At 44.7% G+C, this 17,370-nt stretch overlaps 1 protein-coding gene and 1 long non-coding RNA gene across 4 annotated transcripts in view; one reads left to right on the plus strand and one right to left on the minus strand.

Annotated features, from left to right (window-relative positions):
- The window catches only part of CPPED1 (calcineurin like phosphoesterase domain containing 1), a 101,367-nt gene extending 99,101 nt beyond the window's left edge, over positions 1–2,266 (minus strand). Inside the window, exon 1 of one of the 3 annotated variants that reach the window (XM_045874999.3) lies at positions 2,049–2,266. In XM_045874999.3, coding sequence (XP_045730955.1) covers positions 2,049–2,118 — 70 coding nt within the window. In that variant the 5' untranslated portion in view covers positions 2,119–2,266. The remainder of the gene's footprint in view (positions 1–2,048) is intronic. The other 2 variants (XM_045874998.3, XM_045874997.3) reach the window with 2 other exon arrangements.
- Positions 2,267–2,393: 127 nt separating this feature from the next.
- Positions 2,394–9,427, plus strand: LOC135364533 (uncharacterized). Its single transcript, XR_010411848.1, has 3 exons — positions 2,394–2,860; positions 3,004–3,161; positions 7,505–9,427. It is a non-coding gene; the product is annotated as an uncharacterized LOC135364533 (long non-coding RNA).
- The last annotated feature ends 7,943 nt before the right edge of the window (positions 9,428–17,370 follow it).

Raw genomic sequence — 17,370 nt, forward strand, 5'->3', positions numbered from 1 at the left:
GCATGCCCGCTGGGGATGCTCAGCCCACACAGGAGACTGGGCGTAGGCCCCACCACTGAGGGAAGCTCAGGGTCATCTTCCCTCTTCCTATCTCAGCAGGGGCAGTGTCCTGTCCTTTTATCTTCTCCGTCTCTCTGCCCACCTCCCCGTTCTTGTCGGGGTGAATGACTCTCTTGTTCTCTGGAGCTCCTTGCAGCCTGTGGCAACTCCAGTGGGTTAAGAAGTTTTGACACCTCCATATCGTTCCCCCATAATCTCCGTCGGAAGCCCTCCCCGCAACCACAAGCACCTCCAACTACCACGAATAAATAAACCCAAAGTGAAAAACGCGGGTGCTATGGCAATGTTGCTTCAAGCCAAGGTCTTGGGCTCCAGCTTGTAATCAGATTGCACCCCAAGTTCCTCAGGCCTAGAAATTCTTTTGCTCTCACTACCGCAGCTAGACCATTCTTTCCAAAACGGAAATCTGATCGGTGTCCTTGTTTCCTCACACATGCAGCTTCAAACTCTTTGATGCTTTTAGGTACAGACAAAACTCAATTACTCCCCCCCCCCACCCCCTACCATCCTCCATTCTCTTAGAACACCACACCCCTATCCTTTCCTTCCCCATCCCGCCATGCCACAGACGTTTACACCTGTTCCATCCACAGTCCACAATGCTCTTTCCTCCCTTCAGGGCCCTGTTAACCCACACTCAACCTTCTCGATCAGATAACACACCCCTTGCCAGGGGGAAATACTCTGCATATCCAGCAACAGAAGGTATACGATAGAATATTGCCCAGGAGGGAAGTGAGTCAACTACAGCTACTTATATCAATACAGATAAATCTCAAAAACCTCACGTTGGGCAAAAAAAAAAAAAAAAAAAGTCCTATTAAGGTATTTTTAAAATGGGCACTATCGCAGACTGTATTTTCCAAAACCCGCCACAGCTATATTTCTGGCCCCCACATGCTCTTCCAGAACCTTGTCACTCCCCCACCAAGAGCTGCAAAAAGAGAAAAGAACAAGGTTTTAGGACAGAGACCTTGAGGAGGAACCTTTTTAAATAGGTTAGCCAGGGAAAATCTGACCCCGGAAGTGACTTAACTTTAACTAGAGTTAGAGGGTTGAGAAAGAGCCAGGCCCTACCAGCCCGGCTATTAGCTATGGGAGCAGAGGAAAAGAAAGGCCTTCGAGAAAAACCTGTGCGGCAGGAGAACCGGGCAAAGGGCTGGATGACAAGCATGAAGCCAGAAAGGCTGAGCACGAGCCAGATCATGCAGGGCACTGGGGTGATGGCACTGGGGTGATGTCCCCGGGGGTTTACAAAACCGGTGAGGGCGTGGGAGGGAATCTTGACTCCGGGCAGAGAAAAGCCAGAGAGGACCAGGAAATCAGCTGTTCACGCTTCCCGCAGGAGGCATTTAAAAAACAAAACAACAACAACAAAACCCACATTTTTACAACGAGACAGGCTAAATCCAAACCCCAAGCGCTTAACTTTGACCCGACCCTGGCCTGCCCTCCCGCCCTGCTGTCCGATGGGCACAGTGCACATATCGCGGGAAGTAAGCGGGACTGTGGAGTATAAAAGACATCCTGGTGAACCACCACCACAAGAATAACCGCATCTAACGCGCACCTAGCGCCTACGAGCGCCACACACAAGATCACGGTTGTTATTCCCGGTTTGCAGGTGGGGAAACTGAGACCGAGTCCTGCTGAGTAACGTGTCCAAGGCAGGGCTGAAAGCAAGTCTAACTGCACAGCCCACGCTCCCGGGAAGCACCTTTGCCGCCTTACTCTCTCTTCTCCTCTATTAGGCAAGTTAGGTCAAGGCCAGCAAGGCCCCACTGCCGGGACACCCGTCTCTAAAACAGCGCCCCTCGAAGCCCTAAGAGCGCGCGGTGCGGCCGCTATTGCGGTCCCCCCCCCGCCGGAGTGCAGCCCCCGAAGCGGTCCGGCTGGAGGCGCGCAACTGTTCCCCCGACGGAAGGTTCCGCAGCCCTGAAGTCATTCCCACCCCCCACCCCCCCGCCCGGGCGAAAGGCCGGTAGTACCTGAGGGAAACGCGTCTAGGGTCCTGCCCCTGGCTCGGCGGAAAATACCCCCCGCCTCCGCAGCCGACATGGCGAGCGAGTTTCCGGCTTCCCCTGAGTACACAGTGTGGGAGGGAACGGCAGGACACCAAACAGCCCAACCGCGGGACCTGTCCTGCCGGACTCCGGGCGGCGCCCTCTGCTCAGGGCGGGGCGGCAGGGCCAGCGCGCGGGGCTCGGCCCCTCGGGGCGCCGCTAGTGCTGCCTGAGCGGGTCGGAAGCGTGAGCGGCCCCTCTGGGATCGACTGGGGCGCCTGGCCAGTGGAGGCGCCTGGACTGGGGCCCGCGTGCGTGCGCAGGGCGGGTGCTCTCGGGCTCAGGCTGGGGGGTGGGGACTTCCTTTCCCCTAAGGTGGCGTTGCCAGGTCCCCCAAATAAAAATACAGGACGCCCAGTTAGGTTGGAATTTCAGATAAACAGTGGATGACTGTTCAGTGTAAGTATAGCCCATGCAATATTTGGGAGATACTTACACTAAAATTTTGCATCGTTTATCTGAAATTCCAGTGTAACTGGGCTCCTGTATTTCAAACGACAACCCTAGCTTGAGGTCAGAAGAACTGGGCCCTGTCTCAGGACAGTCCTCCGAGCCACCAACTGTGATCTAGGACACCTGAGCATCTTCATCATCATCCAGTCACTGTCATCATCGATCACTAGGAATCATAGCTCACCTAATCTGCACATCAGCGTCAGGAGATGGTGCTGTCATTAGCCGCATTTGTCAGAAGGGGAAACTGATGATGCTCAGAGACTTGGAGCAGTTTGTACAAGGTGACTGCAAAAGCAGTGAAGTTGCCACCCACTCAAACTGGGATCTGTCCAGAAGAAAAAGAAAAAAAGGGGGGGGGGGGATCCATTGCGCTACACTGCTTTAGGCCTGTGTTTGCTAAAGTTGTTAAAAACACAAATTCCAGGAGGAGTTGCACCTACTGAATCCAAATCTCCAGGAGAAGGGTCTGTTTTTAACTCCTTAAGGAGTTCTTTTGATCCGTCAAGTTTGGGAAATTCTCAACTAGCTGCCTACATCCAGGAGACTGCTTCCAATCTTGGACAAGAGTTCTAATAGCAAATGGTAAGTCCTCAAAGAATATTACGCATTATAATCATCATCACTATTGATCACCATATCCCTATTCCCTGCATATGGTCTGGCCCAGGGGAGGATTCTCAGGAAACATTCAAGAGGGAATGACAAAATGAGAATTAAAAGTCCCAGTGGGGGACTCAAGACCCTGCAAGTCCCAGCCCCCGCCTACCTCTCACCCAGTAACTGTCCTCTTTCAGTTCCTTAAATATACAAATCCAGTTCCTTTTTTGCACAAGTGGATCCATCTGCTTAGAATGCATGTGCCCATTTAAACAGCAAGGTCTCTGCTTAATCACGCTTCCAAGGAGAGGCTTTACCCCCAACACTTGCACACACCCTTCCTATCTAAACCAGGTCTCCTCGTTCTTTTTATAACACTCCGTTCTTGTCTCTTATAGGTGGCCCTTTGCACAGTTGGAGCTATCACCACACATAGTCATTATTTACAGATGTATTTATTTGTTTCAGATGTCATTATTTATTCCCTGATGTCTTTCCCAGCTCGGCTGTTAAGGTCCACGAGGGTGGTTACCTCGACTGTCGTGCTCACCAGGCAGGATGCTTGAGGCATAAACACTCCAGTAGCTGCTGCATGAATAAATGGATTATGAATATCCTGACAATATAACCCTGATCTGAACCTGGGTAGTGGTTGGGCATAGCTCTATTGCTAGTGATGATGAGTAACCTCAGAACTACATAGGAACCACTGAATGATAATAATGGCTGGAACCAAACCTGTCCACCACTGGGTCCCAGCAGCATGTCCCATCTTCCCCTCATCACTACAGGTCAGTGGTTCCACTCTCCTCTGACCGAGCTCTTCCAGCTCATACCCTCTTCTGTGCAGCTGTCTGCCTGGCAGCATGAGAAGAGCATATTCCTGGGCAGCAGGACCTGCTCTGCTGGACCTGTTCAGTCCATTTCCTTTCTGTGCAACCTTGAGCAAGTCACGTCATCCTTCTGAGCTTTAGCATCTTTGTTTAAAATGAGATAATCATAGCACCAATGTCATTTGCTATTGTGAGAAGTCAGTGAAGCTCTGGGCAGTTTCTCGAACATATGAGGTGCTTGATACATTTTTTTCTGAGTTGATATTGTTATCGACTATCTCTTCAACTCATTTTTTTCTAGTCAAAATTCTCTTTTTTCAAGATTAGGTGTTTTATCAGTCAGGTATCATGTCCTAGCAAATAACCAAAAATCAGTTCAAATTGGCTCAATCAAAAAAGGAATCCATTGGGGGCGCCTGGGTGGCTCAGTCGTTAAGTGTCTGCCTTCGGCTCAGGTCATGATCCCAGGTTCCTGGGATCGAGCCCCGCATCAGGCTCCTGCTTGGCGGGAAGCCTGCTTCTCCCTCTCCCACTCCCTCTGCTTGGGTTCCCTCTCTCGCTGTGTCTCTGTCAAATAAATAAATAAAATCTTAAAAAAAAAAAAAAAAGGAATCCATTGGCATATATAAATTAAAAACCCTAAGAAGCGGGCACCTGGGTGGCTCAGTTGGTTAAGCGACTGCCTTTGCTCAGGTCATGATCCTGGAGTCCCGGGATCGAGTCCCGCATCGGGCTTCTCCCTCTGACCCTCCCCCCTCTCATGCTCTATCTCATTCTCTCTCTCAAATAAATAAATAAAATCTTTTAAAAAAAAAAAACCCTAAGAAGCTTCAGGCGACGTTTGATCAAGCTGCTCATAGGATGTTATAAGAATCCAACTTTCTCCATTTATCCTCTCTGCCTTTGGTAATTTTGGCTTTATCTTCAGTCTCCATGTAGGGAACTCCTTCCCATCACTTGAAAATTCCAGGCTCCCCCTTCACAGGAGCAGAATGGCTACAACAGTTCTAGACCATACCCTCATGAGATACCATCTAGGGAGGAGAAGGAAAAAAAAAAGTCTCTTTTTCTCACCCCCCACCCCCACAAACATCCATTTGTATCACTGCAATCCCAATTTGAATATGTGCTCCTTTCTGAAGCAAGGTCAGAAGATAAATGGCATGTTTAGACTGGCTTAAGCTAGAAGGGCCACCCCTGTAGAAGGAGTGCTATCAATATCACTCAAACCACCTGCCTGAGGATGAAGAGCATAGTTCTCTTAAAATGAGATCCAGATGCCCTGATTGCCCCAAGAAAGGGGGAATGACTAATTTTTTAAAAGAGCCAATAGAGAATCCACTGTATTCCCCATGCACAGGTGAGGGTTGGGGGTGAGAGGAGGAGAGCATATCAGCCAGTGACTACCATGCCTCCTCCCCACCCTTTAAAAACTGCCCTTTTCCTTCCATCCTACCCCTTGTAACAGCTAATCCAAATGTGTTGTTACTTAGAGACCCAGGTATATAATGAAGAACACCAGTTGCTGTACTGGACTCTATTACAGCCTCACTCCGTGAAGCAAGCAGAACAATTTGTGTTAACACTCAAAGGCCCTATGCTGCTCAGCTTTTATTGTTCTTCCATCTACTTTTTAGAGATCTTCCATCTTCTCCTCACTGTCAGGCTGTGAGCTGTCACTTCTCACTGCTTCTGGAATCTGCCTGTAGCAAGTCCTCACTCTACCTCCTTCTCTCATTTCTTGTCTGCCCAGGTTTGGGAAACCAGACGACAAAGGTTGTTAGGATTATGAGCCAGGTTGGTTTACAGATTTGAGCCAGTAGGCTTGGCATAAGAGCTCAATGCCTCATTTAGAGGAAAGTGCCTGGGCTTGACTTTAATGGATATAGTCATTCCTGGTGGACTATGTGATGATAAGTTTTATGTCAAATTAGCTGGCCTCCAGTGCCGGATATTTGGTCAAGCATTATTCTGGGTGTTTCTGTGAGAGTATTCTTTAGATGAGATTTATATTTAAATTGGTAGACTTGGAGGAGAGCACATCGGCCTCCATAATGTGGGTGGGCCTCATCAAATCAGTTGAAGATCTGAATAGAACAGAGTGATTCCTCAAGTGTGAGGATTTTCAGCCAGCAGATGGCCTTTGGATTTCAACTGCAGCATTGGCTCTTCCTGGTTCTCCAGCCTGCTGGCTCACCTTCCAAATTTTGGACTTGCCAGCCCCCATAACTGTGTGAGCCAATTCCTTAAAATAAATCTCCTTCTCTGTATCTACACATTTTTGCTTCTGTTCCTCTGGAGAACCTTGACTCACACAGATTGTCAGAGGTCTTTTTTGGAAGTGTTAAAGTCCCAGAGTGAGGCTTTAATTCAGGTTGGTATCATCATTCTGGAAGGAAGGAGATTATCCTGGTGCAGCACATTTGAGATACGTGAACATGTGAGACACAATATAATGACTCAGCAATGTGGGCGCCGGGTGCCCCTCACCTTTACCCACTCCTGACCTGCACTTCTTCAGGCGGGACTAAGGAATGATGGACTAGGGAATGGGATGGGGTCAAGGTGAAGGGCAGTCCATGAGGATGTCAATTTTACACACTTGATCGTTTTTTAAAAACTGAAAATAAATACCTTGGACCTGGTCGACATGCCATGTATCCTTCAGACCCCCCAAGTCGTTGTGCTGTTGTTGTTTTTTTAGTTTATTGACTTCACTGATATTGTCACAGGCTTGGTATTAACAGGGCTTGCACACTTTCCCCCTTTCCAAGGTGTTAGAGAATTTCCAAAATGTTTCAGGTGTACCTGTGTTCTCCAGCATAAAAGGTAAATCATGTCCTTGAGACCTTTTAGATATCATTGCAACTCTCTTGGGTGAGCCGCATAGCTTGTAGATTGTGTTTTTATTATCAGAAAGAAAATATAACTTATGTATGCTACCATGTATAATGATCATTTATGAGTGATCTTCCAGGTCTTTACACATAGTTTCTCCTGTTATCCCTCAAATAAAATAAAGTTTCACCTCATTTTAAAAATGAAATGATGGAGCCTCAAGAAAGCCAAGTAAGTGCCTGGAGTCATCCTACCATTTACCAAAATAGCAAAGCCTGCACCCCTCTCTTCACCCTCCTTCTGCTGATCATGGTCAATTTCCATGTCAATTTGGTGCCTATCCTCTTTGCTGCTTACCATTTGGCTTGAAGAATTTCTTCAGTCTTTGAAAACTTGTCCCCTTGGGATGCAATTTTTTACCCTGTTCAGTCACATGACCTGAATGTAAGCTAACTCTACTTACCAGCTCTGTGACCTTAGGCAAGTCACTTAACCTCTCTGAGCTACGTGTTCCTCACCTGTGCAGTGAACGTAATCATGTTTACCTGCAGAGTTGTTGGCAGAAATCAGGGACATAGCATATTTAAAGTACGTCTCATGGCCCATAATAATTGCTCAACAAACAGCTTGTTCTTATTGTGGTCATTACTCTCTCAGATACGCTCCTGAAGACTTCCCAGCATGGCAGGGCACTCGGGGTTTCTTATGCATGGAGGCAGGGCTTCCTGACGTGTGGAACCCGGAATGAAGAATGTGAGTTCGAACACCATCCCCAGGGAAATCTCACGCTGGCAGAGGTCCTCCCACGTACCCTATTTCTTCAGATCGAGCTGACCATTACGGTAACTGCTAGCCACACGCGACTACTTCCATTAATCAAAATTAAATAACATTTCCATGACAGTTCTTCAGGTACACAAGACATATTTCAAGTGCTCCGTAGCTACATGCGGCTAGGATGACCTGAGTTAGAGGAAAAAGATCCAGGACATTCCAGTTCAATCTGAATATACGATAAAGTATGGCCCAGCATACTTACAAGAAAAAAAGTCATATGTTGTTTATCTGAATTCACATCTAACTGGGCATCATATCTGATTAGGGCTACCATGCTGGAGAGCACAGATGTGGAGCGTTCCCATCATTGTAGAAATTTCTAATGGACAGCTCTGCTTTAGAACCTTCATGAGCAACTCAAAGCTAATGAACCCTACCCCATTCCTGGTGTTTTTCTGTCCACCGGCACATGATGGGCATGCAGATCATGAATAGCCAGAAGTGTCCAGAACTACTATGATAAAGTTCTTGGCCTCTGAAGCAGTTAATACTAATTACTCCAGTTTTTTTTTTCATCCAAACACTTGAATTTAATTTCCTCATTTAAGCTTTTGTTCCTCCATTTTCTTTTCTTTTTTTTTTTCATCTCCCCTACATTGCTTAACACCCCTTATAAATAATATTCTGGCAATAAATAATCTTCTGTAAATAATCTTGTAGGGGCTTACTCTTCCTTTCCAATCTTAATTTTATTCAACTATATCATGAACTCAGCCTCCTGAACTATTTAAATATTTTACAATTACTCGGTGCCATGAAAAACCCTATTTTCCCTTTCTCAACAAGTATTAGTGTTTGCCTGGGTGGCTCAGTGGGTTAAGTGTCTGCCTTCGGCTCACGTCATGATCCAAGGTCCTGGGATCGAGTCCTGCATTGGGCTCCGTGCTCTGCAGGGACTCTGCTTTTCCCTCTACCCCTCCTCCCACTCATTATCTCAATTTCTCTCTCTCTCAAATAGATAAATAAAATCTAAAAAAAAAAAAAAAAAAAAGAATTAGTGTTCTCCTGAAAACTCCAATCCTCATGACTCAATGATATATTGAGTGTATGATCTGATCTCCTTAAAGTGTTGGGGGATGTCATCAAAACATCGTGACTGCCAGTTGACCCATGAACTAGACCCGGGCTCTTGGAGCTCCTCACCTGCTCCCCTGTCCTTAGAATGTGGGTTCTGCTTGCCTTTCCTGCTGAGTGGGGAGTCTGCTTCTCCCTCCCCATCTGCCTGCTGCTCCCCCCTGCTTGTGCTCTCTCTCTCTGTCAAATAAATAAAATCTTAAAAAAAAAAAAAAAAGAAATAGGGTCTTTGCAGATGCAATCAAGTTAAGGTGAGATCCCACTGGAGTAGGACAAGCTTGGTCTGAGGACTGGTGTCTTTATAAGAAGAGGAGAGGATGCCCATAGACCCCCAGAGAAGAAGGCCATGTGATGAGAGATGCAGACATTGGAGTGACACATCAACAAGCCAAGGAACACCAAGGATTGTAGCCAACCACCTGCAGCTTGAAGAACAGCAAGGAAGGATTCTCCCCTAGAGCCTTCTGAGGGAGCACAGTCCTGCTGACACCTTGATTTTGGACTTCTAGACTCCAGAGCTGAGAGAGATTCTATTTCTGTAGTTGTCATTGTTTAAGATTTTATTTATTTTAGAGATAGAGACAGAGCATGAGCAGGGCAGGGAGCAAAGGGAGAAGGACAAGCAGACTCCCTGCTGAGGGCAGAGCCGGATGCAGGGCTCGAGCCCCGGACCCTGAGATCATGACCTGGGCTGAAATCAAGACTCAGGTGCTCAACCGACTGAGCCACCCAGGCGCCCCTCTCTTTCTGTTGTTTTAAGCCACCCAGTTGGCGGCAATCTGTTATGGCAGCCCTAGAAAACTAATACAGATTTGTATTATTGCCATCTGGCTGATGAGAAAACAGAGGCTGTTTGAAGGACACAGAGAAGTTAGACGTGGACCCTGTCATCATAATCTATCCCGGGGGCTGTAGGAAAGCATTGTGTGCAGATTGAGAGCTTGGGCTCTGGAGGAGATAGACCTGGGTAGCATCTCAGCTCCATCACTTACTTGCCATCTGACCTCAGGCAAGTCCCCTAGGGTCCACCGAGCCACAGTGTCCTCATTTTCAAAGTGGAATACTTCATAGAGTTTGGGGGGAGGATTAAATGAGAAACTGGAGGAAAAACACCTCGACTGGTATGTGATCGGCTCTCCAAAAAATGGTACCTGTCACGATTGTCCATATTGTCAGTATTAATAGTAGATGAAACTGGCCAGGATGCTTCTAAGAGGAGGAATCAGAATTTAATTCTGATTTTGTGCTAAAGCTTCCCCCTTTAATGTAGCCTTACTGGCTTTGGGCAACAAAATCAATTGGAGGTGAGGGAGGAGGGTCTTGAGCTCCCCCTAGAGGTGAGCATGGGTTACAAACCATGGGAGGAGAGGAAAGGAAGGGAGGAAACAGATCTGTGGGAAGAACAGTATGGAGAAAGACTGATTAGGTAGAAGCAAATTGGGGAAAACTTTGAACACTAGGCAGACGAGTTGCTTTAAGACAGACAGACGGACAGACTATGGTTTTGGTTGGAAGGAACTGGATGTGAAGAGAGCAATATAAATCTGAAACGGCTAGGTGGAAAGTTCTGGCAGTCAGAACGGAAAATTAAAAAAAAAAAATGTAGTACAGAGATGCTATGAAACAAAGACCCCGGTGACAGGATGAATACAGGGACTCTAACGCAGGAATCAAAGGCTTGGGTTTCTAGCCTGAGAAAATAGAAGAAAAAATGATTCTGCTCTCAGAAACAGGTTAGTTGGAGGCGAGAGCCAATTTTGGGGGTAGTGGGGAAATGATGAATTCGCTTTTGAACAAGCGGAAATGGAGGGAATTTTTTCTCCTTTTATGACCCTTTTTTGCTGGTGTTCTATTCATACGTTTTTGTCTGCCACCCAGGTAGTCCAGTGTTACGGAAAGACGGAGATGGTAAACTGTGAGATTTAAGGCCCCTCTTTAATTTCCCAAATTTCCCAGGAAAAGTCCAACTACCTGATACAGCTATGGTCTTTGCAAAATGGTAAAGCACTGAAGAGAAGATGAGAATTTCCGTAATCCTATCCTTCCCAGACATCCCTACAGCAAACAGTTTTAGATATACAGATACTGATACCCATTATAGATATAGCTTGACTTTATAATGTTTATAGGAATGTGTGTGTATTAGGGATTTAGGGGGGTGTCCAAGAAATATCTTCTTTATTAGCTATGTAAGGATATTTTATTGGATATTTAAGGAGATCAATCTATCTCTTATCACTGATAAAAGCAAATTTGGAGGACATAGCTGATGTAGGTAACCAAGTGGGCTTTCTAATGCTTTCTGCCTCTGAATGAGATGGTAATTTGGTATGTAGCAATAGATAACTCGCCCAGTCATTGCTCAGCTGGATAATGATCAGCATCTCCCAGCAGGGGCAGAACCGGCTCCTCTAAACTTGCCTGGTTTAGTGGGGAGCAGATAACAGGAGGCCAGCTCTGGAACCAGGCTGACCCAGTGAGAGGAAGTGCTCATGCCCAGTTCATCCTTGACAAGTGACCAATCAGGGAAGTCCTCCCTCCTCCCCTGGCATGTTATAAAGGGGTGGGATGGAGAAGAGTCAGGAAAACCCCTCCACTGGGAAGCATGATGGAGTGGGGAGCAATGGCACAAAATATTAGAATTTGTATGTTTATTTCTGAGCCTTTTTCACTACCCTCAGAGCTCCACGAAAATGCTCAGGGGGATATAGGGGGGGGGATCTGCTGGTTTTTTTGTTTTTGTTTTTTAAAGATTTTATTTATTTATTTGCCAGAGAGAGAGATAGCAAGAGCAGGAACACAAGCAGGGGGAGTGGGAGAGGGAGAAGCAGGCTCCCTGCCAAGCAGGGAGCCCGATGCGGGACTCGATCCCAGAACCCTGGGATCATGACCTGAGCCGAAGGCAGAGGCTTAATGACTGAGCCACCCAGGTGCCCAGGATCTGCTGTTTTGTAAGCTGCTTTCTTCACTTAATATGTTGACACCATTTATACACAGAGAGTGTGTGTTTGTGTGTGTGTAAAACTCTGAATTGTTCCAAATTCCATTTGGGTTCTATTCTGGGGTTGTTTCAAATTCTCTTCTTCTCAATAGAACTATGTGAAATTGCTGTTTTCATACATCAAAATGGTCAAATATCAGCAGTTCGTGTTTCAACCTAATATTTATAAGCAATGCTGCAATGAACAGTTTCAACATATTGGTACACGTTTCTGATAATTTCTTCAGGATAAATTCCTAGAAACGGAGCCATGAGACTAAAGAGTATACACATGTGAAATGTTGATGGGGTTTCTCAGGGTGCCTTCTGTTCCACCAACATGTATGAAACTCCCCAGCTCCCTGACAATTGCCAAACAAAGCCATGGGTAGATCAATTCACTCATATCAAGTATGTATGCACTCCTCTTTGTTAGATTTTTCTGTGGAACTTTTGTTTCCAGTTGCCTTCCTTTGGGGTCTTCTTTCCTCTGGCATACGGATACCCAACTGCCTCCCCCACCCCTCACTGCCCAAGAATCAGGAGGAAGAAATCTGAACTATGCTTTCTTCCACGTCAACTGTAACAGAATTTCTTGAAGTGTGATTTCTATGAAAAAAATGGCTTATCTTTTTTAATCTCCTATACATTGCATTAATTAACTTCTGAGATTGGTGTGCATGGTGAATAGAAAATGTTGTCAATAGGGGCGCCTGGGTGGCTCAGTCGTTTGAGTGTCCAACTCTTGACTTCAGCCAGGTCATGATCTCAGGGTCATGAGATCGAGCCCCCTGTCGGGCTCCACGCTCAGTGTGGAGCCGCTTGAGCTTCTCTCTCTCCCTCTCCTTCTGCTCCTCCCCCCATTTATACTCTGTCTCTCTCTAAATAAATAAATAAATAAAATCTTAAGAAAAAATAAAATGTTGTCAATAAAATAAAAGTAAATTTTAAAGTAAGCTCACAGGGCGCCAGCTATAATAGTAAGCATTTAGCTTATGGAATCTTCACAGCCAACCTGAGAAATAGGTATAGGCATCCCCAATTTACAGTTGAGGAACTTGGGCTCAGAGAGGTTTAGTAGCTCACCCAAGGTGGCACAGCCCCCGTATTAGTTATCTATTGCTACATACCAAATTACCACATGCTTAGCAGCTTAAAACAACAACTATTTATTATTTTACATTTGCTGAGGGTCAGAAGTCTGGGCATAGCTTGGCTAGGAACGCTGCATGTAGGCTGTCACAGACTGCCACCAGGTGCCAGCAAGACTGGGGTCTCATCTGAAGACTTGACCGGGGAAGATCTGCTGCCAAGCTCTTACATGGTTGCTTGTTGGTCTGAGGGCTTTAGTTCCTGCTGGCACTTGGCTGGAGGCTGCCCTCAGTCCTTTGGCACATGTCCTTTCCAACATAGCAGCTCACAATATCAAAGCCAGGAAAGGAGAAAATCTTCTAGTGAGACAGAACTCATTGTGCATAGCTTCATCACAGAAGTAGCATCCTGTCACTCTTGCTATAGTCTTTTGGTTAGCAGCAAGTCACCAGACCAGTACACACCCAAAGGAAGAGGGTTGCGTAGGGACATGAATACCAGGTGGTAAGACTCTTTGTAGGACATTATATACCCTGCCTGTCAAAGCAATTAAATAGCAGAACTAACATCTGAAGTCGGTTTTTTCAAATACTGAAGGTCCCCATAGTTAACCACTATGTTTACTGCCTTTCCAAATTAACCCAGTTACATCTCAGAAAGATTAATCTGGTTATTCTAACATGGACCCTAGCAGTTTTTTTTTTTTTTTTGTTTGTTTGTTTTAGGTATTATCCTTTTAAATTTAATCTCCCAAGTGGGAAGCAGAAAGATACATCCAGGGTGGGCGAATTAACCAGTTCCATGGATTTTAGTTAGGGGTAACTTTAGAAAGTAGGACTAATGACCACAAGACTTCCAGTGTTAAATCCTGACCCCTAGATATTAGACTTAGCCTTCTCATATGACTTTTAGATCATTTAACCAATTTACTAAGGATAAAATAAATTTGGAGCAGACAATTAGATTCAGATCTAGCAGATAGAGCAGATAGAGCACAGCTGCCTTGGGAGAAATAACTTATATTATTTGTCCAATCCTTTCTCCCCTCCCATTTGGTATCTTGAATCTGTAGCTAAATTCAGAATTGAAATGACTAGGTTTAATAAACATCTTCAGACATAACCATACATCTGTGTGTAATTTGGTTTGGGGAAGAACAGGAGAACTGGTTCATGGGGGCATCTATGTGGGCAGAGAAATATCTTCATTTATTGAAATGTTCCTAGCAACAGAAGTTTGTTTTCTTTTTTGCCCCCAAATTCTCAAACTAGAAACAGGCAAAATGATGTTAAGAAATTTAGAAAATTATAGACTTATTTTAGTTTCTTTAGAGTGTTATAAGGATATCTTGTTGCATTTGCTAACAGAAAGTTAAAATCTTTTTTTTTTTTTAATTTTAATGCCAATCTTGGGTTAATGTGGATTTTTTTTTTTTTTCCAAAAGCTAACTTATACAACAGCAGGTAAATGCTATTATATTAGATTGCTTCAGGACTGCTTTGGCATTTCAAATGCCTTTCCCTCAAGTGACAATTTTTCTTTAGCTATTTTCATATTATTCAACCCTGCATGCATTTAGAACTTAGCCAGTTCAATCCCTTCTGGGAAGTAACAACAACAGTAATAACGTTTATTAAAAAATTATATCCATCAATTACAGTGTTTCATACCATGCTCTGCATTTTCCACACATTGCTTCATTCTCTCTCCATAATAATCCTAAAAAGTAGGTACTTATCCTAATTTTACAGATGAAGAAAATGAGGTTTGCAGCTCAGAGAACTTTAGCAAAATGCTCGAGGCCACAGAGTTAGGAATTGGTGGAGCAGGATTTGAGACCCTGCTCTTTAGAACTTATGTTATGCGGCCACCCCAGGGTTTGGGCATATACAATGAATGAATGAATGAATGACCAATGAGCTTAATTGCAGCAAGCCTTACTTTAAAAATCATATTTTCTCAGGGCGCCTGGGTGGCTCAGTCAGTTAAGCATCCCATTCTTGGTTTTGGCTCAGGTCATGATCTCAGGGTCGTGATATGGAGCCCCCCTTGGGGCTCCGCGCTCAGTGGGGAGTCTGCCTGAGACGCTCTCCCTCTTCCTCTGCCCCTCCCCCTGTTCTCGCTCTCTAAAATAAATAAATAAATCTTAAAAAAACATTTTTTTTTTAAGATTTTATTTATTTATTTGAGAGAGAGAAAGAGCACAAGAGGGGGGAGCGGGAGAGGGAGAAGCAGACTCCCCGCCGAGCAGGGAGCCCGATGCGGGACTCGATCCCGGGACTCCAGGATCATGACCTGAGCCGAAGGCAGTCGCTTAACCAACTGAGCCACCCAGGCGCCCTAAAAAAACATTTTAAATCGTATTTTCTCAACTCCCCCACCCTACCTTGGCAATACGTGTTCTATAATAGAAGCTCCCGCAGGAGGTAAAGAGTATGCACTGTGACGTCAAGCAGTGCTTTATTCCAGTTCAGACTTGCAGCTTTTTAGCTAAGTGATCTTGGCCAAATTGTATAAACTTGCCGAGCCTAGTTCGCTCCTATGACAAAACAGGAATCCTACGTGCATCCCCTCCTTAGAGTCAATATCTGTATCTACAAGGATGTATAGATCTTCTTCAACTTATGATGGGGTGACACCTGGATAAACCCATCATAAGCTGAACATATCATTAAGTCGAAAATGCACTTGATGCACCTAACCCACTCTACAGCGTAGCTTAGCCTCGCCCCCACCTTACACGTACTCAGAACATATATATTAGCCTACAGTTGGGCAAAATCATCTAGCACAAAGCCTATTTTATAACCAGGTGTTAAATATCATGCACAGTTTATTAAATATAGTACCGAAAGTGAGAAACAGAATGGTCATATGGGTACAGACAGAATGCGTGTCAGCTTATTGGTTGTTTGCCCTCCTGATCGTGTGCCTGGGGGCTGCAGCTGCCACCACTGCCCAGGATCACAAGAGAGGATCCTACAGCATGTCCCTACCCTGGGCAAAGATCCAAATTCAAAACTCCAAGTACAGTTTCTACTGAATGCATCTCACTTTCACACCATTGCAGAGTCAAAAAATTGTTAAGTCGAACCATGCTAAGTCGGGGACCATTTGTATAAGTAAAGAGCTTCACGCCATGCCTGACATGGGTAAATGTTTACTCGTGGGCAGTTACTACCACATGGAGTTGTGGGAATCTGGATTTAAACCCTGGTTCTGGCACTTACTTGCTCTGCATCTAGAAGCACGTACTTAACCTCTCTAAAATGGGCATCGTAACATCTCCATTGTTGTCAGGGATTTTTTAAAGGGTTGGATGGCAGTGGTTCTCAAATGTCATCAAGCAGGCATTTGGCCATGTCTGGAGACATTTTGGTTGTCATGATTGAGCGGGGATACCACGGGCATCTAGTGGGTAGAAGCCAGGGATGCTACCAAACACCCTATTGTGCAGAGGACGCCCCCCCCCCCAAAAAAGAACCATCTGGACTCCAATATCAATAGTTCCAAGGGTGATACATCCTGTTGTGTGGGCACGTCATGAAGAGCAAGTGCCCGATCAATGCTAGCTAGTATAATTTCCTATCTCTTTGAGCTTCCATTTCAATCAAAGCGTTGTTTCTGGGAGCCCTGTCAGTTTTAAAATTCTCTGATTCAACATATGTGAAGTAGCTGCACCCACACATGTGAAACAAGTAGGACACGAACACTGTTGCTGAGTGTTCTCGTGAAGACCAGTTGAAAACAATGATCTATGTTGGCAAAATGGAAAATTCGCTTTCAAAGTTTTGTAGAAATCTTACTTTAGAACAAAAGTTGAAAGCAGTCCTTATAAAAACTCATTTTTTCTCCCCATTTTATATTAAAAGAACAGCGCTGGGGAGAAACTATTTGTGCTATAATCCCATGCCTATTTGCAAGGCTTTTATAAAACTCAAGGTTTTCTGGGACAGGAAATGTCCACTTATTACTAATTTTTTTTCCTGAAAAGTTATGGTTATGGGCATATTTGTCCATTTATGTTTTGGGAGTTGACATATTAGGTCATTCTTTCCCTAGAGATCAGCCTTTTTTTTTAATGCATGCTCTTTTCTTTTTATAATAGCAACACTTAATCATAGTGGCGAATTTGCAGAATCTAAAGAAGTATTATAGAGAAGGAGGAGAAGAAGAAAACAGGCATAATCTCATCACCCAAATATACCCAAACGAAGTACTACTAATATTTTGGCATATTTCTTCCTAGAGCTCTTTCTCTAAGCATTTCTTTAGACAATTGAAATGAAACCACATAAAAAGTTTTATATTACCTTCCTCACTTAACATCAGAGCATAAAAATTCCGGCATGTTATAAAAATACATCCTAAACATTTCTAGAGCTGTAGCATATTTCATCATATTAATGTATACTTTAAAATTTTATTACTCGTTTGTAAAAATATTTCATTATATAATGAATTAGTTGCAAAATGTCAAAAAACAGAGTATACCAAATGAAAATTAAAAATTAACCCCTCGGGGCGCCTGGGTGGCTCA

This window comes from Mirounga angustirostris, unplaced genomic scaffold (assembly GCF_029215605.1).
Source record: "Mirounga angustirostris isolate CCGP_5_RB_7025 unplaced genomic scaffold, mMirAng1.0.hap1 SCAF_5, whole genome shotgun sequence".
NCBI classification, from domain to species: Eukaryota; Metazoa; Chordata; class Mammalia; order Carnivora; family Phocidae; genus Mirounga; species Mirounga angustirostris.